Below are 22,994 nucleotides of genomic sequence, written 5' to 3' on the forward strand. Positions count from 1 at the left end.
AGTTCTTGTGCAGTAAATAATTGAAAGTGTTCTCTTAATTTATGTACACCCTGTATTTACTAACAACAGCAGCGTATACGGGAGAAGCATCAACAAAGTCTGGGCTAATAGTCAGAGAGTTTTGTATAAGGTTCTGGTGTATTGCCAGCGATGATGTTTGTCGATACATTGTTCCCACAAGAATACAGACCATCGTTGCTGACCTGCCTCTGTATCCCTGAGGGTGGAGCTCCCAGCGACTAGCAAATCCACCCTCTTAAAATTTTCAGGGAAATCTCTGATCTAAAAGATGAGGCATCCTGTACTGGTGCAAATGTGGTCACAGCAATGGGCAAGACCTCAGATTTTCTTTTAAGCTATAAGAGGATATCCACGCTACCAGTAACCACTTTCACTATCTGCCGCACATTCACAACCTTGCCGCTGTCCGCCATTTGCACTCAGGCGCTGAGACATCAGGGATCCCAGGTGACAGAGACGTTCGAAGTGCCACAGCTTTCGCTGCAGGTGCCTCAACGTCATCGCAGACCAAATCAAAGTATTTTATCTGTTGAATGTGATCAAGTAGTTTATAATTGTTCCGAACCATGGCAAATTCCTTCTGTGTCTATATACAACAGGCATTTCCTAGCCTTCTTTTACTGCGTTCAACTCATCTGTGTACAAGGAAAAATGGACCAATAAATGAAGCCATCGCTACATGCATCCTAATTACTGTTGGTACCTGATGTAAGTTAACTCGGCAATGACTGAAACACAAGTACTGCACTGTTTGCTTATTCAGATTGAGTTAGGCGAATGTGCGACTTTGGCAGTGTGTGAAACTATTTGGCGGGAGTCAGATAACACTACACAGAGACTCGCAAAATACGCAGACAGCTAGAGATATCAAAAGGTCTTCCAATATAGACAATATAAACGTCTACCGATTACTTTTAAGTGGAATGTGTAGAATGTGGACTTGGACTAGACGCGTGATATCACTACAATACGTCAACTGACGCGACAGGAACACTCGCGAAACACGGCTGCACCCTTACCTACTACTTGACCAGCATCTACCACTACTGCTGTGCCAACAATTATTAAGATAATTTCGAATTTCATTAACATTGTGTGAACTTCCTCGCATCAAGTATTGTTTGACAAACAATCCAGGTACTGTACTATAACATAAGCTTGGATAATTTGGATTCTGAAAACAGTGCAAGACAAGGTGAGTTTTGGAAACTTCACCTGAATTTATGGTGTATTAGCTTGGTGATAAAATGAGTTTAGGAACTGTTTTTTTTTTTTTTTTTTTTTTTTTTTTTGGTACAGAATAAGCCATAACTCATAAATTATATCTATAGTTACGTCGGAAGGGGGTTGCTGCCTAGCCGTCCTAAATCCGCAACTGGATGTTCGACTAGCCACTATCTAGTCATGACTGTTCATAAAAGGACATGTTGATCATTTGGGATCTATCGATGCCTCTTTGGAGATGATTTAGAAGGAAATAAACCGTAGCTACTATGTGTATGTACGCTATCTCATCATCTGTGAATGCGAAGTTTTATCACACAAGATTCGCTATACAATCTTCCATAACAGCGATGGAACAATTCGCAAAATTAGTCGACTACACAGGCAGAAACGTTAACAAACCGAATATCAAATGCGTTTTGTTTACCGCTGAAACAGATACGACATTTTTGAAGGATATCTTACATTGCTACAAATCAACATTTGTTTAATTATCTACTCTCTTCTACAGTGCCATTTTACAACGTTTCAATAACTTTGTTTTGTTGGGCACAGCTGTTACACCACATTGATTGCAGCCATGTAAACAGTGTGTCTGCTCTTTAAACTCTGCAGAGAGCATCTTGTCCGACGGTGTCACAGCGTTTGAGGCAGTGTAGTAAGTGTTGTTATTTGAAGTGAAGTGATGGGTTCTACAGAAATAAGGTACGCGTATTCCTTACAATTTTAGTATAAACTATGAAGTGTATATAGCTGTTCAACAACCCAAAAAGTGAGCGCGGAGTGGAATGTAATAATAGTAGGTTACTCAATGGCGTCTGCTAGCAGACTTTAAACGGGATGTGTGTTCAGTTCTTATTTTGGCTGTATCGCTGATCATGATGCAATGAGTCAAAAGAAATAGGTATTGACCTTTGTAGATTACTTTATGAAGTGCGTGAATCTATTTTAACTGGAAGATTACATGACTGAAGCTGTATTTTCATAGGTACGTAACATAAACAGTACAGTCTTCTTCTTCTACTACGACCACTACTAAACGCTTCCCATGAATATGTTTTCAAAATTTGTGTATGGTATATCAGTCGAATACCTCGATAGTCGTAATTTACCTTTATTCCTGATTGTTTGTTATGCTTGTTGCATTATTGTCGGTAACTGCTGTGTTACGTGTAATTAACCATTGAAGTAGTACACACACCAGTACCTGCTTTAGACGTTTCAAGTTTAATTACTGTTAGTTAACTATTGAAGAAAGTACACACACCGGTACCTGCTTTAGACGTTTGAAGTTTAATTATTTTGTCCTTTGTTGCCAGGATATCACTTATAGTCACGCTGGCACATAAATATTTTCTAATTAATTCTTTTTCAGTCTTAATCAGTTGTTAGATTCCGATATTTCTAAAAGTTGTAGTCGTCCAAAAAAAGGGTCCGTCGTCATAGAATAGTGGTATTCTTAGATTGTGACAGTACGAGACTGCTTATTACCTGGGTTATCTTGAAATCAAGCTGGGTTCATTTTTTATCTTCGAGAAACTAGATAAATTTATAGAAAAATTGTCACAGAAACATCCAATAAGAATGCGCCGAAAGCAATTCTGTATGAAATTTTGCCTTGGTGCCCTAAAGTGACTGATCTTAGTACCATTAGCTCGCGAGAATTACACAGGGAAATAAACTTGTAGGTGAAATATACATACGCGTGTTTGGTAGTGCCCTCTATGTTTATGTATGTATTTTTATAGCAATGGTGTGTCAAGAAGTCATGAGAATTGTAATTTCATGTGAAGGTTTTTGGCTCCTCTTTGGTCCTTATCTTGCTATCTTACAATCACATCCCATTTTATTGATTTTGATATTGTTCTGTACGTGTTCTCAACCTTTATTTTAAAAATAAATTTTTCTGTAACTTTGACTGGCTCATATATTTTACTTTTGTTCTGCTATTGAATCACAGAGAATAAAATTAAAGATATAAAAGAGCTGATGATCCCGCTGAGAAGTCAGAATCTGTTTTGTATGTAAAGAATTTTTGTTACCATGACATCTCCTCATGTTTAGAGCCGAGAAAGTATTATCAAATTTTCTGTAGTTTCCTTAGAAAGCCAAAGTCTTCTATTAAATCACATGAAAAATTTTTAAATGTGAAACTTTAGGCTGTAAAGCAGACTGACAGACCATGCAAACAAAATAATCACTCTGTCATCAGGGTTACATTTATATGCAGGCAGGCCTTAGGTAATGAGAAGGCTAAAAATTACTATTATTAAGATCTAAGTGTATTGCCATTTCTGTCTGAGGTTGAAGTTATATTCGACACATGTTGCAATATAAAATAATTTACAAGCTAGTTAACAAATAATAGACTGATAGTGGTCCTTGATGCATATGTTTATAATTATTCTATATTTTTAGCATCAGTGTGCCTTGATGTTGCTTTCCTTGTTTGAAAGGGAAAATGGGAGAAAAGGAAGAAAACCAAAAGCTAGAGATTCTGTCACATATTTCATCAAAATTTTGTATTTAGTCGAGCCCAGTGCCCTTCGTTCCCTTTTTTTATTTGTCATCAGTGATTAGATCCCTAATTTTGTCATAATAACTATTAAATGAGTAGATTTATAAGTGTGTGTGTATGTGTGTGTGTGTGTGTGTGTGTGTGTGTGTGTGTGTGTGTGTAAATGCTAGAATATAAATCCACAAGTACAGGGTTCAAAAATTAGTGGGTCCTGAGATTTTTTGTGTTTGGCAATGTGAAAAACTCAGAGTTGCTCTGGGGCTCAAAGTCCATTTTAAGCTGTACGTCTCCTTATAGATGGATGGGTAAATCAGTTTGAAGATTGATCCATGGCTAGTAAAGGACTGTGCTGTTCATATTATTAAGTGCTTGTAATCTGTGCACTATTTCATGTATACCTTGCTTTATGTACAGAAACCTAAGTCCACTTCATTGTATCAATAATTTCACAACAAAGATAATGCGGCGTACGGCTGTGGTCAGTTACAGATTCAGTATGGAACAAGAACCACTGTGCAGTTCCTCATATACACAATGATTTGAAAAATGCTCCCCATAACTAGCTGGGGAAGTTAGTTTGGAGGTTGGAGGAAGGCAGTGGCATACCATCCCCAATAGTGTCATGTCAAATAACTTTTGTAGCACTCAAACCAACCTTGGAATTGATAACTGCTTTATCTTGTAACATAAAGGAACAAATAGAAGAGTTTCCAACTACAGGTCTTTGTCATTGACTCTTCTAGAACCTGTGAATAAATGGTTGGATGACAGAGAAGATTTTTCTTCCGTCTGGCAATGATTTGCTTATGTGAAAAATGCTGAGTTGCATGATGATTCAGAGTCCATGCTAAACTGTAGATATCCCTGTAATTGGCAGTGTGAGTCAGATCAGTGTTTTCTGGATGACAGAAACATACCACCTCAAACATGACCAACCTCAGTAAAGCTCTACCACATCCAAATCAACTATGAGGGTGAGGAAAGACCTACTTCCTTTTTTCACTTGCTTGTAGCAGTCTCTGCCCCTCCCCACTTCTCTCTCCCTTTTTCTCTTTTTCAATAAAAGATATTAACTGATCATTCATACCACATTATTTGGTTCATCTCAAATGTGCATGCTTTTGATTGTAGTCATTTGGTACAGTAATGTTGGAAAATTATGCTTGACATCTGCATGGATGTCAAATGTGTAGGCTATGTTGCACAGCATATTGCTACAACTTATCCCAATGGCCGCTGTACCGGTCTAAAGTCTGCAAAACATTAAGTAATGAAAACCGAGGATTACATTGCAAGTAAATGGAGAAGATACTTACTGAAAAATGTGTTTTGGATTTTCTTGTTTACAAGCCACTGAAACATGGATAGAGTTGCTTACTTAAGAGTCTTTGAAAAGTGAGTCAGTCAGTTTGCTTGTTTACGAGCCACTGTAACAGGGATAACTGGCTCAACACTGACAAACAAATAAAAAAATCACAATTGGATGTGAAACTTCATAAGTTTCAAAAATTTATTTGCAGATTAAAGAAAGATGAAGAAAAGAGAAAATATACACCTATGCTAAAGAGAAAAACAAGCACATGAGGATTGAATCCCGGTCAGACCACGCTAATATCAGTCTGCGTTTTGCGTAGCCTGCACCTCTCAGTGATATGAAGATTTACTACAAATGACACGTGATTCGGATACCAAATTACACAGCAGGTCCCCATTCCCTCGTTGGATTACTGGTGTAGATTAGGGGCACACAAGTTGCCGAAGTGGTGTACATTGCTAATCGGCGTGTAATGTCCAATATTTCATTCAAAAGCTTAGTAAGTTACTGTCTGTTTCTGAGTGCTTGTCTGATGCTTACTGTCATATTTTTTGTAACATGTGATTTATCCCTTGTATATAATTTAATTATTGTTAGCCTACAGTTTTTGGGTGTTCGGTCCTCCTCAATGGAAAACTTTTCGTTATTCACATACATTGACCTCCTCCCTGCTGAAGCTTTATTTGCTTTAGATCACTATGATGAAAGAGCATTGTTTACAGTTTCTGTAATCCTCTGTTCAGCCATCCAGATTTAGTAATCTGTAGCTTCTCTAATTCTTTAAATACAAATTTCTGTATGGCACCTTTGAAATAGATAGACTATTTCCTCCCACTGTGCATTTTATGTCTTGAGTGTGTGCTGTGTCCCTCACATCTCAGCAAGAAAAAAGTATCTGGATTTTTTAAAAATTTGTTTTATTATTATATCACCAAAAAGGTCATTTATGAAACTTGAACTTACCAAATGTAAATGTAATTGAAAATGACCATTGCTGTATACAAGCAACACACCAAGTACAGTGTAGATACTTCAGTGTGGCAGTTGGCCATAAATGTAAACAAATGAGAAAATAAACTGCCACTGGGAGAGCAGTGGTGTGGGGTGGTTGCTGAAGCCCCACCTCACTCTTGCAATGCTTGCAGTCTCCACCCAGAATTTGTACTTACTTGAAAGTAGAACTGACTGAGGGTCACAGGCATTGCTGATCATTCTGAGTGTCATGGGAGCTGTACTCAAACCCCATGGTAGACCAGTACTAGTCTCTGTACTCATTTCAAATCGAGGAAAGAAAACAATAAGCAACACACAACACAAAGTGAGGGGGAATACGTGCAACATTTGGAAATGGCTGCCATGCAGTTGGTTGCTGAGGTTTATGGTGTTGCAAATGAGGAAGTTCAGGACCAACCTGTAGCAGCGCCATATGCAACCATAGTTCAAAACACTCCCATCCAAAATTACCACTTTAAAGTGCCTGATTGATACATAGATGGAAGACAGTAATAATAGTCTACAAATATAAAGCCACACAATTCAGAACAGTGCTGCAATATCAATGCAGCTAAAGAAATAATGTCTATTACGTTTGACTGCACTACTTGTTGTGTTATGGGTAGCAAATATATCATCATCATGATCATAGTCTACTGCCTGCTATATAGAGGCCTCCTTTAGACTACTACTTGTGTAACAATTCTCAGGTAGCATATATGCACCCATAAATTAAATTCATGGAAAAGAAATTAATGGCATTGATGATTTAATCGGTGAAACACAATTTCATGAAATTATAGCAATGAAGGTTGCTCTCTTCATAAATACGGAACTTGCAATGTTACAGGTTGAGTAAAAATCTGTACCTTATCTGGGTTTGAATCTCAGTCTGCTATGAATTTCATTTATCAGCAAATGTGCATCCATGTTGCTGCTGCAAGTTTTGTAATTTTATCTCCCACCTTCCATTATGTTGTTGCCTTGGTCTTTTCATAATACCTTGGAACACAGAAAAGAACTTCTTTGAACATATACAATTCATTCACATTCCTTCTTATCACGTCCATCTTGCCAACATTATAATTACAGTTACGCTACCCATCCAGATAGCCACACACATTAAATCCCCTTATTTACAAGATGCCTATGCATTCCATCCTTAATTTGAATCTGCACAGTATGTCAATGATGGGCCTGTGTGCCGGCTAGCTTGGATGTGATTTTTGGATGGTGTTCCACATCCCAGAAGGTGAATACTGGGGTAGTACCCATGTCCTTCTACACAAACATTTAGAACACTTCCTTGCACTTGCACATAGAATTTAATTTAGACACAGGTAAATGGCTATCATTGATCATGTCCTGGGGAATGAATAAGAGACTGGTGGCCGTTGATAGATATTCTCCTTAAACCCATAATCAGCAGCTGTAGCAGAATGGTTATGTCTTCCACTCCAGTCTGTCCTTGATCTTTTTGTTTGTTTTTCCTTTCTCTGCAAGTAACTCAATAACATGTAATTTTGCAGTGTTCATGGGGAAACCCTTAGTTTTTCAGTGGATGTTGTGTTAAAGTGTGTGTCTCACTGTTATAAGTGAAAACTGTTAATCCATACTGACTTTAAACTTTCAGTTTCAGACAAATTGCTCATTTACTGTAGAAAATTCTATTTAGCTTACCAAAAGCACTCCAGGAAATTTTTCTTTTATGTGTAATTATTTTACTGTTAGTCTGGCAGTTTTCTTGAGCTGCCCAAAATACAAAAACTCATCAATTAGTTGTGACTTAATTGTTGATTTTTCTGTCTGATATGTTGGCTCGTCATTATTTTAGTTTCATTATAATTTAAGTTCTTCCATTTGTTGAAGTTTATCTGTGTTAAGAGGCAAACAGCACACTGGAAGAATCAGTTCCTTGTTTCTCCAGGGCTTTCGTTCCTACTGAGTTGGGCACTTCCTGAAAATCTGTGAATCTGAGGCAAAGTTGTACCCCTGCTCGTTATGCTGTTGAACTATAATTTCATTCATTAGTTGCAAATGATTCAGTGAGCTTTATCCACATAAAAAAACTTTCTTATTAATTTGCCTGATTAAAATCCAGCTTTTTTTTCTGTGTGGTTGATGATAATTTTACTGAATACCTTGTGCATTACAGAGCAGATGCCAGTGGGGCTTTTACTTTTTATTCTTGCCTGTCCCCTTTTCTGTGAAGAATTCCACTTACAGTACTGGTCCAGTTTTGAGGAATAACTTCTTCCACAGACACTTTGTAAATTATTTTGCAAGTTCCTTCCACTGGTTAACATTTTTCCTCCACTGTTAACTGTTTCTGTGGAAACACATCATCTCTAGCCACCATTCCTGTCTTAATACCGTAACCACTTACTTCCAGAATGCTATTACTTTCATCATCGTCTGTTTTTGTTAATGATTCATATTGTCAACATTACAAGTATTTGATGGAGCTCCATTTGATATTTTCTTTTCTTTTGCTCGTTTTCTACTTAGATATTTTTTTGCATTTTGATTTTTTTTGCGTTTTCTACTTAGATGTCTTTTTGCGTTTTCTACTTAGATGTCTTTTTGCGTTTTCTACTTAGATGTCTTTTTGCGTTTTCTGCTTAGATGTCTTTTTGCGTTTTCTGCTTAGATGTCTTTTTGCGTTTTCTGCTTAGATGTCTTTTTGCGTTTTCTGCTTAGATGTCTTTTTGCGTTTTCTGCTTAGATGTCTTTTTGCGTTTTCTGCTTAGATGTCTTTTTGCGTTTTCTGCTTAGATGTCTTTTTGCGTTTTCTGCTTAGATGTCTTTTTGCGTTTTCTGCTTAGATGTCTTTTTGCGTTTTCTGCTTAGATGTCTTTTTGCGTTTTCTGCTTAGATGTCTTTTTGCGTTTTCTGCTTAGATGTCTTTTTGCGTTTTCTGCTTAGATGTCTTTTTGCGTTTTCTGCTTAGATGTCTTTTTGCGTTTTCTGCTTAGATGTCTTTTTGCGTTTTCTGCTTAGATGTCTTTTTGCGTTTTCTGCTTAGATGTCTTTTTGCGTTTTCTGCTTAGATGTCTTTTTGCGTTTTCTGCTTAGATGTCTTTTTGCGTTTTCTGCTTAGATGTCTTTTTGCGTTTTCTGCTTAGATATTTTTTTGCTTTTTTGAAAAGTACCTTTGTTAATTAATTGCCTATGCCTGTATAATTGCAGTTTCCTGAGATGCTGAATTTGGTAATTAGCTCCATCTTGTACACCTTACTGTTCTTAAAGACATTATGATAATCTACATTTATGATTTATTGCCTGATGAATTCGTTTGTTTGTAGCACTGTATTTACACAACTTTGTGATCTATAATCACTTTAAATTGTGAAGTGGTTTTGATAAGTTAAACATCTATACATACCTATACAGTAGGGCTGGTATATTTTGCATCCTAAAATACAAGCAAATCACAACTAACATAACACTTAATATTAACACACTAAAATAGCTGTCGTCTTGATGATATCACATATATTATATATATTGAGATCAAGACATGATGAATTTTCTTCCACCGCTTATATCATCCCATTATTATGAATTAAAAATTTGTGGATACTGAGCCTAAAGAAACACAAACAATTTCTAGGTCATCTGAACCAGCCAGTACCGTCCAGTGGTGGCTTTGTTCCATAACACAGTGATGATGTGGCATGTGATGACATACATGTGCATATAGACAGAGTACAGAACACTGGCGATATGATCAGCAATGTAACCCAAGATCTAGGTTGGGCCATAAGGTGTCAGTTGTTTGTGAGTTGGCCAAGGGTTATTAAATGCTTCAGTCGGTCCTCATTATCTATATAGGTGCTCATCGTACTGTAAACTTAATTTCTTGAATAAGGTACTTACCTTCTGTCAATGGAGAGTTACAGGAAGTGATTAAAAAGCTTTCTTCTGCAAACCAAGGATTCAGTTTAAACAAATTTTTGTGAATTACAAACTACTGTAGCGTAACTTGAAAAGATTTTGAGATGAACAGTACACCATTCTTACACCTCTATGATGCAACATTTTTGGGATAATTATTGGAGAAGCAAATGCTAAATTTATGGAAATCTTTAGTAAGTTGGATCTGTGGATATTCACAACAGTCAGCTAATGGTGTAAAATATTTCATTACACTGCAGAAAACAGTAGTACAATCAGCAAGCAACATGATTTTGGGTGAACAGCTCACAGCTCCAGGTACAGGGTGATTAAAAATGAATGAAACAAAAAGAAAGTATTCGTGTGACTACAGTAATGATTTTATTTCAGGAATACACATATAGACTGAAAGGTTAACTCTCTCAGTTCCTATGGTCATCTATAGCTGTTTGATTTAGGCTCCTTTTGTGACATGGCAGATGTCTATCCAGTACTGCATTTCTTGCAAGACGCATTCCGACTTAGACCAATCAGTGGAGTTAACCATGCCGACTATCCGACGCCTTAACTGCAGTAACTCCTGCGGAAATGGGTGTATGCAAACCATCTCTTTCACACATTCTCAAAAGAAAAAGAACCATGTTTGTGTACAGTCAGGTGATCGGTGGGGCCACAACGTGAATACCCATCATTTGATCCAGCATGACTGATCCGACGCTGTTAAAGATATTCATTGAGAGGTGACTACTTACGAGGTTATGCCAGTGTGGAAGATATTTGTCCTGCTGTAAAATGAAGTCTGCTACTTCTTCTGTCAATTGAAGCAACAACCAGAGAGAAAGCATATTGAGGAAGGTTATGCTATTAACTGTGGGAACTGTGAAGAAAAAAGGACAAGACACTGTGGTTGGTTGTGGTGCAGAAAAGTTAAGTCTCGGAGGATCACATTCCTTTTCCCGAGAGATGTACTGGTTTTGTGTACCGCATATTCTTGTGTTATGCTTCTAACTTTGCCGCTTAAGTGAAATGTGGCTTTGTCAGAGAAAATAAGCCTCTCAGTGAAACCATCCATCTACATCTGTGCTGCAAGACCAGTGCATAATTCTCTCTCTTTTGGTTTATTGTCTGGTTTTAGCACCTATAACTTGTGAATTCTGTAAGCAGACTGTTGAAGCTTGCACAATACACACCGCACTGTTGATTGCGACGCATTTACTTCTGTGATGGTACGACGCATGGATTTTCTGGGACTTCTTTCATAGACCGTACAAATGTTTTTCACAACTTCAATGGTACAATGGTTGTACTGTGGTTTTCTTCTTGCATATGCATCCTGTCTCCTCTCATTTAGCAGTGTTGTGATAGTGTGGTGCCACATAAACCAACTTAGTCCAAAAATGTCTATTGATGATGTTTGTGCATCTTCTGTGACGTTGTACGCCTTTTCTACCATAGATGCCACCATTTTGACCAATAACACCAGCAATGGACAACAGCAGCAGTTTTCCATGTTTGATTGTTGCCATTGTAAATTGTGAAAGTTAACCTTTCAGTCTATACATGTATTTCAGGAATAAAGTCATTACTGTACTCACAGGAATACTTTCTTTTTGTCGCATTCAATTTGACTCATCCTGTACGTATGTTATTTCTGAAACTGAAGACAGCAAAGAACCCAGAGCCCTGCTGTATAATCCATGTGTCATAATTTCCGTAGTATACAAATAAGCTCCACAATGTGTTTTAGGTTATGGGTAGATATGATGTTGACTATGCTTTTTGTATTCTTGGACTGGCTGTCACGTCAGGTGGTATTATTATTATTATTATTATTATTATTATTATTATTATTATTATTATTATTATTACTATTACTGTTGTTATATTTTATCTCATACTCATTATTAACAAATTAAAGGTCTAAATTCCTGTTACACTTCTATGATTTTCCACTTTACTATTATGTTTTTTCTTATTATTATAACTTGCAATATTGCATGTGCTGCTCTTTTCATCCTATAATAATGTGCTTTACTTCCAGTAGTTGTGTATTGCTATTCCTCTCTACAGCAGTTCCACTGATAATTTAGTCAGTGACAGATGATTACCACATGACCCACATATCTGCCTTTTCTTTTTCTTCTCATTACTTTATCTGATAACTTCCTTTGTAGCCTTCATCTGTACCACCACATTTCAAATTATTCTAGTTTCTCTGTTCCAGTTTTCCCCATTATCAGCATCCCCATTCATACAGGACTGTCTTCAAAATGCATTGTTTCTGAAATAAACAAATAGTTTCTATTCTTGAATTATATTTATTGCTTGTGTCAGATTATTAAATCGGGTAAATATCCAGGAAAGAGTGATAAACCTTTTTAGACCACACCAGTGTTGGTAAGCATAATTGTTGTGATGAATTTGAAATTGTTATAGAATAGCAGAATTTTAAGTGTTGAATTTAATCTGTGTCTTACAACACAGGGAAAAAGTAGTAGTTACTACCGTTGTTAATCATTTTCATTTGAAGTGATTTCTGACCGGAACAGAATTGGGTGTAGTTCATGTGGACTCTGCACTTATCTTCAGGAACATTTATTTCTGGGTTAATCAGTTTTGATATGGTCACAGATGATGAAGCAAATGCCACCTTTTCTTCTTTTTATGACTTTGATCTGTCACCACCACACTCCCTACATCAAGCACCCATCAAAATCATGTGTAAAGGCTTCCATTAGTTCATCAAAAAATGGGAATAAGTTTCTGTCAGGTGGAGTGTTTTCCGTCCACTCCTGATACGAAAGTGTAAACCACACAGAGCAAAAGTCAGTGTTAGCTGTGCACTGAGCATATATCGCCAGTGTAAACCATTCAGTCCAAAAACAGAGCAGCATTGTTGTAGGTGTAGTGATATGGTGATAGGCTAAGCACTACTTGTGGTAGGGAACAAGTGCCGAGGCTCTCGGCTTGCAGGCTTATATCCATGTTAGTGGAGCATCTCCGATGCTTGCTGAAGGCACGGATACTAAATCCCTCCCCTTTAATTTGCATATAAGCATTACAACAGCCATTTTTATGCAGTTTTCTGCCTGCAAACAACAAAGTGTAGCTAAGCTATTCACTAAGAGATCGATTGGCACAGCCTCTACTGGAGTGGCTAGCTCCAGTGGCCTGTTGTGGACCTGTGTGGGTGGCAAAGTTGAATTTGTATTGGGTTGGGTGGCTGAACTGATAAAACAGGTGCTAGTAGGGGCCTGAACAGTGGCAGTGGTACCATGTCCCTTGCCTCCCTTACCCTAGCCCATTCATCTGTGTGCTTATGAGTGGGGTGACAGAGGCAGCACAGGGTTACGGATGGTAGTACAGTGGGCTGTTGCGTTGGTGTCAAGACTCTGGCTCGGAGATGCTATTTATGAGTGCAGTTGTAGCTAGAGGCAGATCATGTGCCTCTGACTGACTACAACATCAAACAGCTAGTATCCTTATGGTGTATGATGACCTCTTGGGTTCATCAAGGGCACCAGCTGGAAGGGCACACCCAGGCACAGGTGCCTTGCACGTGGTTGAACCTGTACTTAGGTTGGGCAAGTTTCACCGGGCACATGATGTCTAGCAGGGTCGCTGCTTGCGCCCTTACAGTATTTCAACTGGACCTGCCCCATCAACAGGGGTGGACCTGTATGAGTGCTGAGTAGTACTTCGTCAGTCAACATCATCAGCAAGGCCTTGCATATTTGTGTTTTGAGTATACATGCCATTGAGCTTCATGTGTGTCATCCCCCACAACAAGGCATTAAATGGCCAGAGGATGATGCAGGGGCAGAATGATGATCCAACATTCAGAGGCTAATGTTAAGACACCACTTCTTGCATTGAAATTGTGCTGCATTGCAACATACTTATGACATGCCAGGCCTGACTGTTTCGGTAAATTCTCTGGCCATCTTGAATGCATTACTGACAAAACTACACACAGTACCATATAGTGGGCTATCCCTGTGGCTATCTCACATGCTATCAATGGGAATCTGTCCAGGGTCATTGTTGGTGCCGCTAGAGTGCAAAACAAACCATTATCTGGTGATTCAACCTGTTACATTGAGGCACAGGGGACAGTGAGAAAGGGTGTTTGCATTGACGTTTTGGACAGTGGGTCAGAGGTGAATTTCATAATTACAACCACTCAAAAACAATGCCAGTTTTGCAGACGCTGCACGGTCTTTTCTGGGAGGTTGGACCTATACCGAAAAAGCAGTGTTAATGGATTCATGGTCAGTTACGAGGTGGGATTTACTCTAGCACAAATATATAGTTAAACTTTTGCTACTTGAGAAGACACTCATGGAAAAACAATTGATCATAGGACAGTGAAGCTGTATGGAAACATTTGTATGGACATGCAGAAAAGAAATAACAAACAAATCATGGATAGACTACACATTTTAATTTCCATATGAGAGGGTAACATTTGTTAATTGCATATCATGTATATGTTCAAAATTAAAAATGTTGCCCATTGTGATGATCGTCTGTGTCCATGACAGCCTGTAACCACACTGAAGATACCATTTCAGAATGTTCACAGCATTTTCCTAACAGTGGACTATGGAATGTTCAATTGTTATGACACAGCTGGTGCACTGTGTGAAGATAGTTCATTGCATCCAGCATTCTCAGCCATGGCAACAGTAAGTTTTTCAACAATTTGTGGCACAGCCGGTTGTCAGCCTCTCCCAGGAGAAATTCCCAAATTGCCAGTTAATTCAAAATTCCAAATCATGTTTTCAACCCCAATGCAGAAAGAGGACCCCTCTGTACTGCTTTAAGGCATCAATACTCACGAAGAGCAGCAGCACTGTTGCCATTGTCTCGATAAAACAGCTCTAGAACTAAAGCCCTGTTCACCTTTCCCAACCCATGTTGACTGTCAGCAACTGTAATCTGTGACTTACAACACAGGAAAAAAGTAGTAGTTACTACTGTTGTTAATCATTTTCATTTGAAGTGATTTCTGACCAGAACAGAATTGGGTGTAGTTCATGTGGACTCTGCACTTATCTTCAGGAACATTTATTTCTGGGTTAATCAGTTTTGATATGATCACAGATGATAAAACAAATGGCACCTTTTCTTCTTTTTATGACTTTGATCTGTCACCACCACACTCCATACATCAAGCACCCATCAAAATCATGTGTAAAGGCTTCCATTAGTTCATCAAAAAGTGGGAATACATTTTTGTCATGTGGAGTGTTTTCCGTCCACTCCTGATACGGAAGTGTACACCACACAGAGCAAAAGTCATTGTTAGCTGTGCACTGAGCATATATCACCAGTGTAAACCATTCAGTCCAAAAACAGAGCAGCATTGTTGTAGGTGTAGTGATATGGTGATAGGCTAAGCACTACTTGTGGTAGCGAACAAGTGCCGAGGCTCTCGGCTTGCAGGCTTATATCCATGTTAGTGGACATGTGCTGCACTGGCCTTGTCCTCTGCATCAAAGCAGGAGGACTCGTGTTAGTGACTTGCAGCATCTCCGATGCTTGCTGAAGACAGGGATACTAAATCCCTCCCCTTTAATTTGCATGTAAGGATTGCAACAGCCATATTTATGCAGTTTTCTGCCAGGAACAATGAAGTGTAGCTTAGCTGGTGCTGGTGCTTGTGTTTCAACGCTATGTTGCTGTATCAGTACTGGTGCGTAATGGCAAGTCATGACACTAACACTACTAACAATGCAAATCCTGCAGCACACAGTCTGAACACCATCATTTATAAGTTGGGCACCTGCATGGTAAATAGTTTCTTATCTACACTGGCTCAAGTAGGGAGAGTATAGTAATAACCACTCTGGTCAGGAAACTTCTTCAAACTGTAAATTATTGCTAAAGCACTTCTCTTCCCCTTCCCTCCGACTGTCCAGACACTGCCATCGATGTTTTAGGGCCTTAGGTAATTGCTTTTTTGGATCCATCTGACATTTTATGTGACTGAAGCACCTCAATCCCATATTGTGATACATCCAATGCAAGCATCAACCATGAGCCCACTGTATACGATATCAGGCATTATGCTAATTTCAGACAATCTTTAAGGCATTGAAAAGTCTGCTGACATGCTGCCAGTCACTCAAATTTGATAGCTCCGCCCGCCCCCCCCCCCCCCCCCTCCCAACCTGATTCAACGAGTGTGTGGTTTGTGCTGCTTGCAGTATAAGCTGACTAAAGTTGTTCGAAGTTAATTATCATGTTGACGCCATGTGTGGGTGTGATATCTTTGCTGCTGAAATATTTAACACTGAGGGCAAAAAAGCTGCGGTTGTGTAACTGACAACATAAGCCATTTTCCAAGAGCTTTGTGAGGAGATTAAAGGTTCCTAAGGTGTTTTGCTTGTGTCACCCCCATTACATGACATTGTGTAAGTAATTGGTGCACTGCAGACCTCCACAAATCAATTGCTCCAAGTATTTCTGAAATAGGACTGGGGCGTTAGCAGCCCCAAAAAGTAAGTGATTGTACTGGAACGTATTAAATGATGTATTTAAGAGCAGTAAATGTTTTGATTCACTATCTTACAGGGGTTGCAGATATGCATTTTTAAATCAATTTTTGAATAATATTGGTTTCCAACTAATTTTTTTTAATATATCCTTTTGACACGGTATAGAATAGAGATAAATGCGTGATTGAATGTTGATAATTGCTTTAAAATTGTCACATATGTTTATAGACTCATTAGACTTTTTAGTGACAACCATTGTTTCCACCAATTTAGTTACTAATATGGGGAAACAGCATCTGGTTCCTAGAGATTTATGAGTCAAACCTAAACAGCATTTCTAACTGCAAGTAGCAAAGAGCAAGCTCTTTAAAATTTTGGTACTTTCAAAGGTGTCTTAGATATGTGAGCAGTAAAGTTTTGTACACAACAAAGGACTGCTTCAAAAATCTCATTCTATGTAGCAGAGAGAGAATCAATATTGCTACATGGCACTGTTTCAGATTCTAAGTTGAAATGGTCTACTATTTTTGAACCAAATGGTGTAATAGTGTGCAAGCTGAAAATGTTAAGAATGTTAGGCAAGTATAAAACTATGAATTTTAGTACACATTTGACATTTATTGTACTTAGCTGTAAGTGACAATTTTCCATAGATAGGAACTGCCCGTTGGCTATAAGACATGACCTGCTGCTGAGCCCTCTGCAGCAGTGATGAGTCAAGCTGAGCTGCCAATATGTCTCTTCATTTATCAGTGACACGGCAGCTCCATTTTCTGGCTGGAACTTAGCTGACAGGCCCAAAATGGTGAGAGCCAATGTCAGCCCTAGTGGTGCCTGCTATACTGTGCACAGCTGATGTAACTGCATGGAGAGATATGCCTTCACTGTGCTGTGCTGTTACTTGAGCCAGTATGCAGCTTGTTGCCACATAGCTGCCAGTGTCCATGTTTGCCACACACTCAGCTGAGAGCAGTGCAGACAGCTGTTTCTTGTATAACATTAGGTGCAGTCCAGGCATGACTGTAGCTTCACTGTTGTACGTGCTCATGCTTCAGCATTGAGGTGAAAGGACATTTTTTTCTGCCCATTGAGTATTAAGAAAAGGTATACTGAACACTGAGGGGGGATCGTTACGATCAGTATATTTAACTCTCTCTTGAGACGTCAGTGATTTGGACAACCATTAACTCTGATGAGTCAGAATAATCAGTTGGCTGCTGCTCACATCAATGACTGACTACTTTTGATATTTGAATTTCATTAGTCGCTGGGCTGTAAAATACATACTTTAAGAGCTATGAACACCTAGTTGTCTCCTCTACTGTGAAATAATCCTCTTCTACTAAAGAAATGCTTACAGCTCTAAGATCTGCGTTGTCTTTAGAGCCCTTATTCACTATAAACTTCTTCTTGTTTTGGTCCATACTACCGTCTCTCAAAATATGAAAAACAAAGAGCTTGTAGTAGGAGAGATTTGTTTTACAGTCGGAAAGATTGTAGCTTTTAAGATATGCAATTTAGTGCCCACGTTGACTGGACTTTTTTTGTTTCAAATGATCATTCCTGTCATATTCCTGAATATTGACCATTCCTCCTGGGACATCCTGTTGATTTCTTGGACCAAGTCAAGAACCATAAATGCTCCTTATTGTGTTTTATTAGTGGATTGTTCGAAACAAGATTTGATTGCAAAATTAGCAACAGTGACTTACAAGAAAGTACTTGTTTTGCCTGTTTTCCAGATGACACTGCAGCTAATGCAGTGGCAAAAAATAAATATGCCAGGATATTAATTTGTCCTCCTTCACTTTGTGTTCCTGGTTTAGCTCTGTGATATCTTTTTGTTTCCTAGCTTTTAAGATTTCTCTTTGTGAGATGAAGTTTTGTTAAGTGAACAGGTGTTCACCACAAAATTAATCATCTTCCACAGATTGACTAGCCAGCTTCTCTGATGGGGTGAAAAATTGGAATGTTGCTGGGTTAATTGTATAGCTTTCAACAGAGGCTTTGTTGGGGGAAATAAACCTTCGTTGCTTTTATTCAAAACTTTATCAGTATGCCTATATCCTTAATACTCTTTCTGCTGTTTGTTTTTCCTAGATACACAAACTTTATTCACTTTGCTATATTGAACTTCTTCCAGTTTTGCTGTCCATCCAGTTGTTATTTTAAGTTTTATTAGCGTTTATTAGTTTTGTGTATGTAAGACGGCTGATCTGTGCCATAACAGCCTGTCCACCACAATCAATAATTTTTCTGAGCATCTCTTAGCTTTAGCCAGAAGAATATGAACATTTTAATTTACTTATGTTAAGATATCTTCAATGCCTTATTATCCTGAAAGTTGCTGTTAATCAGTGATGAACTTAATCTCATCTTACACCCTTTTGACATGAACATGTGTTTCTTGATTTTTCTGAATTATTTGTTTCCATTTTGGTATTGTAATTGCACCATAAGTTATGCCCCTCAACCTTTGCTTTTCTTTCTTATTCACACTCATTATTCCAACTCATGTTACTCAAGAATTTTATATGTAAACAAATGGCATTAAGAAATTATTGTTGAGTAGAGGTTAGGTGGAGAAGATTAGAATACGTTTGAGTTAGGTGCATAGCATTAGTAATGTGTTTTAAAAACGTATATAGACTTTTCTCTGCCTGTGTTTGTCAACTTCAGTTTTTTATTCTGTTTTAGGTTTTGACATTCTTTAACAATTTCCTTGTTTTCTCTTTATATGAACTTTTCTGCTAGTTACAAATCTGTTACATTAATTGTTTTGATTAATATAAGCTTTTCTTTTTTAGGCTGCTTGGACTAGAGCTCCAGAACATCTACACACAAAGATGTGATGGTTGCTGAATGCTTTTGCATAACATTATTGAGAAATGTTGTTGTCTAATGAAAAACCAGAGTTCTCAAACTCTGGTGAAACCAGCTCATCAGTGGATGAACAGTTACTAGAGAATGTCAAGCCTAACCTCATAAGTCTAACTTCATCTGGTTCCTATTCAAGTAATCTTTTTTCTGATATGGGAAATCACAATGCTGATCATTCTCCAACAGATCTACAAAATATGGTGGAATTACAAAGTCTGGACGGCCATGGAATCTCTCTTAAGGATGTAGAAACTTCCTTAGATTCGTTTACTGTTATATTGGAGGAACCAATAAAATCTTCACAGAATAGTTTAAATGGCAATGCAACCAATTCAAACATTTTGCAAAGTGGAGAGGGCTCGCACATTTGTGCATCTCCAAGTAGACAAAGGAAACACTCTGTCAATACTCCAGATCTTCTAGAAAACTGTTCACAAATATCAGCTGAACAAAGAAATGGTGGAAAAACTCGTGCTGAAACATTTAGATATATGAAACGAAACTGGTCATCAGTTCAAGATTTATCAACTCTGCCTTTTTATTCCCAAAAAAATGAACCTGAATTCACATATTTAATACATAACCCATGCCAGTCATCTACAACAATTTCATCAGTTCAGAAGTCTAAAGATTCTGGCTTGCCACGCTCGCTGAGTTGTCTTAGTCTGGGGAGTGGTGTCAAACCGTATGATCATGTTCAGAGCAAAGTAAGAGAGTACATTAGTCAGATAAAGAAAACTGAATCAGAAAGAAAGAAAAATATAGAAATCTCTTGCAGCAAGAGGGAAGATGGGAAATCTTTCCATAGTTCTATTCAGCAGGAACCTGAAGAGGATTTACGGCATATCATTTGCAAATTACAAGAAGAACTAAATGATAAAAATAACATAATATCACAAATACAAGAAAACTATGATGCATTGCTAATGAAGTATGCAGATGCAGAAAATAGAATTGACAGGTTAAGATTTAAGGTAATTGATTCATCTGTTGAAGAAATAAGATCCCATAGAACACAAGATGATTTCAGTATATGGAACAATGAACATAGCAAAAGCTCTTTAGTAAATCAGTCATATTCTGAAAGAGCTGGTTTTCATGATCGTAATTTACATTTGAGGCAAAATCTCTTCCAACGTTCATTTCTTTCAGGCAGTAGTAGTCTGCCTTCTGCTGCCAACATGAGACCAAATGGCCAAGAGAACTTTCTCAGAAACCTTAGTAATGATGCCAATTTCACACCTGAACTTAAGACGTCATCAGATTTCCTTGCAGTAAATAGAAGACTGCAGGAGGACATAGCTTTGCCATTTTTGGCCATTAGTACTCCCAATCATAGTTTCAGCAAGCCAGAATCCTCAGCAGAATTCCAACAATTGAGTTTGAGAGAAAGTGTTACAGAACTTGAAAACATGGAGGACAAAGCGTCAGTAAACTGTACAGAAGACTGTGTCATGAGAAGAGAAGAAGAAAATCTTTCTTCTGAAGATATTTTGCTGGACTCTCACATCCCACATAACTTGTCTTTGGGAGAGACTAAGAATATAGTCAGGAGTGGTGACCAAGAGACAATTGCAAATATCTGCAGTGTTGTTTCTGACCGATTGAGGGAAACGAAGTCATTTTTCTCAAAAGATTTTTCTGATAGTGAGGAACACAAAGCAAGTTCCTCAGAGAACTCAATTTTAAAGGTATGTTATACAAGTCTTCTCACTGTAGATAGTAAATTGTAAACATTGTCATATATGAAGTGTGTTTAGGAAACTGAACTTCATTCATGTAACTTCACTGACTTATAACACGATCATTTTCCTCTTTACATGGTAGTGTCCTGCAGGGTCTGCACACAGTTCCCAACTAGTTTTGTGTCCTGTGTAATGGTGCATGTTTGGTGTAAGAATTTGTGCTTATTTTTTCTGTTGTCTCAGAGTATTTTCTTATGATGGTTATTCAGATGAGGATGTTAAGGAACTGTGCCTGTGCAAAGTCCAACGGATAGGGATTGGGACAAAAAATTATAAAATAACAATACTGAATGTGCAACAGCATTATTGTGATAACATCATTCAGGAATGTTTTTTTTAAATGGTTGCGTTTTTCCTACTGTCTTCTGTCAAACTGCACATTATACCTAAATAAAACTTATTTGTGTAGTTTGTCATTGAGGGATGTATTAAAGTTGAAAAACATCACTGCCACAAAACATGTTACTTGTGATGACTGTGCTTGTATTCATAAGACATATGGCAATGGATCCAAAGTAACTCATTTTATGCTGCTCATCTGACAGTGGTGGCACAAATTTTGCATCAAGCTGGTACACTTTGAGATTTTTGTCAAAATCAAATGAGCAGGTAACTTACAAGTTTTGAACATGAAAGTACACATTCTCTTAACACGCTTGGTACCAAGTGACATTGATGGGTACCCAAGTTTCAGCTCATCTTACATAGAAAAACTGCTTTTGAACAGTTAATGTGTGCCTTAACACCGTGTCCAACTCGCACCTCTCTCTATGGGCTGACTACAACTTATTGTAAGGCTTTATTAGAATCTCTATTAATTTGACACAATACTTCATAAAAAAATCTTCTTCTTCTTCTTCTTCTTCTTCCATTGGCATTACATCCCGGAATGGGACTGGCCTCCTCAGTAATTTTCTGCCATTCCTCTCTGGACTTCGCCGTGGACCTCCAGTTACGGCAAACGACTCTGGCAGCGTCCTCTCCAACCTCATCGCTTCATCTCAACCTAGGTCATCCTCTTGCTCTTCTTCCTCCAGGTTCACTGCAGCAGGCTTTCCTTGCTGGACCTGTCTCATCAAGTCGCATTACATGTCCAGCCCATCTCAGTCTACCAGCTTTATGAACTTCAACATATCATCATCCTTATAGCAGTCATGAAGTTCGTCATTCCTTCACCTTCTCTAGGTCCCATTTTCATATACAGGTCCAAAAATTCTCCTCAGTGTATTTCTTTCATGTGATCCCAGTTTGTTTTCACCCTGCTTCATAATTATCCATGTTTCTGAGCCTTAAGTAAGTACTGGGTGTATCAGTGTTTCATAAAGTTGGCACTTAGTCCCTCATGATATAAGCTTGGATTTAACATGTCACAAGATTCCAAAGTAGCATTGGTTGGAAGCACTTATGCGAGGCATAATTTCAGAAGCGTACCACTCCCTCAAATGTCATTCCATCAAGGGTTGTTGTGGGCTGAAAGGGTTGGTTAGTGCCGTTATACATACATTTCGTCTTTCCTTCATTAATTCTCAGGCCCATCTTCTCTTCACTCAGTTTTAGAGCTGAAAATGCACTTTTTAGATCTCTAATGTTCTGCTCGTTAAATTAGTCATCTGTATATCCCAGTAATTGTACAGACTTACAGTAGATAGTTCCTCTTGCCTGAATATCTGATTTGCCTACCACTTTTTCAAACACCAGGTAGAAAAGTAGGCAGGGAAGCCCATCTCCTTGCCTTAGCCCAGTTTGAGTGGGAAACTGAGGTAGTAGCCTTGACTGCACTCGCACTGTCTCATATGCAGATCTAAAGTCAGTGAAAAGACGGTGCACACCAACATTGAATTCATTGGTCTTTTCTACTATTTGTCGGAGAGTAAATACCTGGTTTACAGTTGACTTTC

General features: G+C 38.2%; 1 protein-coding gene across 2 annotated transcripts in view; it reads left to right on the forward strand.

The window, feature by feature from the left end:
• Positions 1-1,824: 1,824 nt before the first annotated feature.
• The window catches only part of LOC124795382, a 42,762-nt gene continuing 21,592 nt past the window's right edge, over positions 1,825-22,994 (forward strand). For both annotated transcript variants that reach the window (XM_047259392.1, XM_047259393.1), the window contains exons 1-2: positions 1,825-1,950; positions 19,279-21,042. In XM_047259392.1, the coding sequence (XP_047115348.1) occupies positions 19,360-21,042 (1,683 nt within the window). In that variant the 5' untranslated portion in view covers positions 1,825-1,950; positions 19,279-19,359. The remainder of the gene's footprint in view (positions 1,951-19,278; positions 21,043-22,994) is intronic.

Source organism: Schistocerca piceifrons, chromosome 4 (assembly GCF_021461385.2).
Source record: "Schistocerca piceifrons isolate TAMUIC-IGC-003096 chromosome 4, iqSchPice1.1, whole genome shotgun sequence".
Lineage (NCBI taxonomy): Eukaryota > Metazoa > Arthropoda > Insecta > Orthoptera > Acrididae > Schistocerca > Schistocerca piceifrons.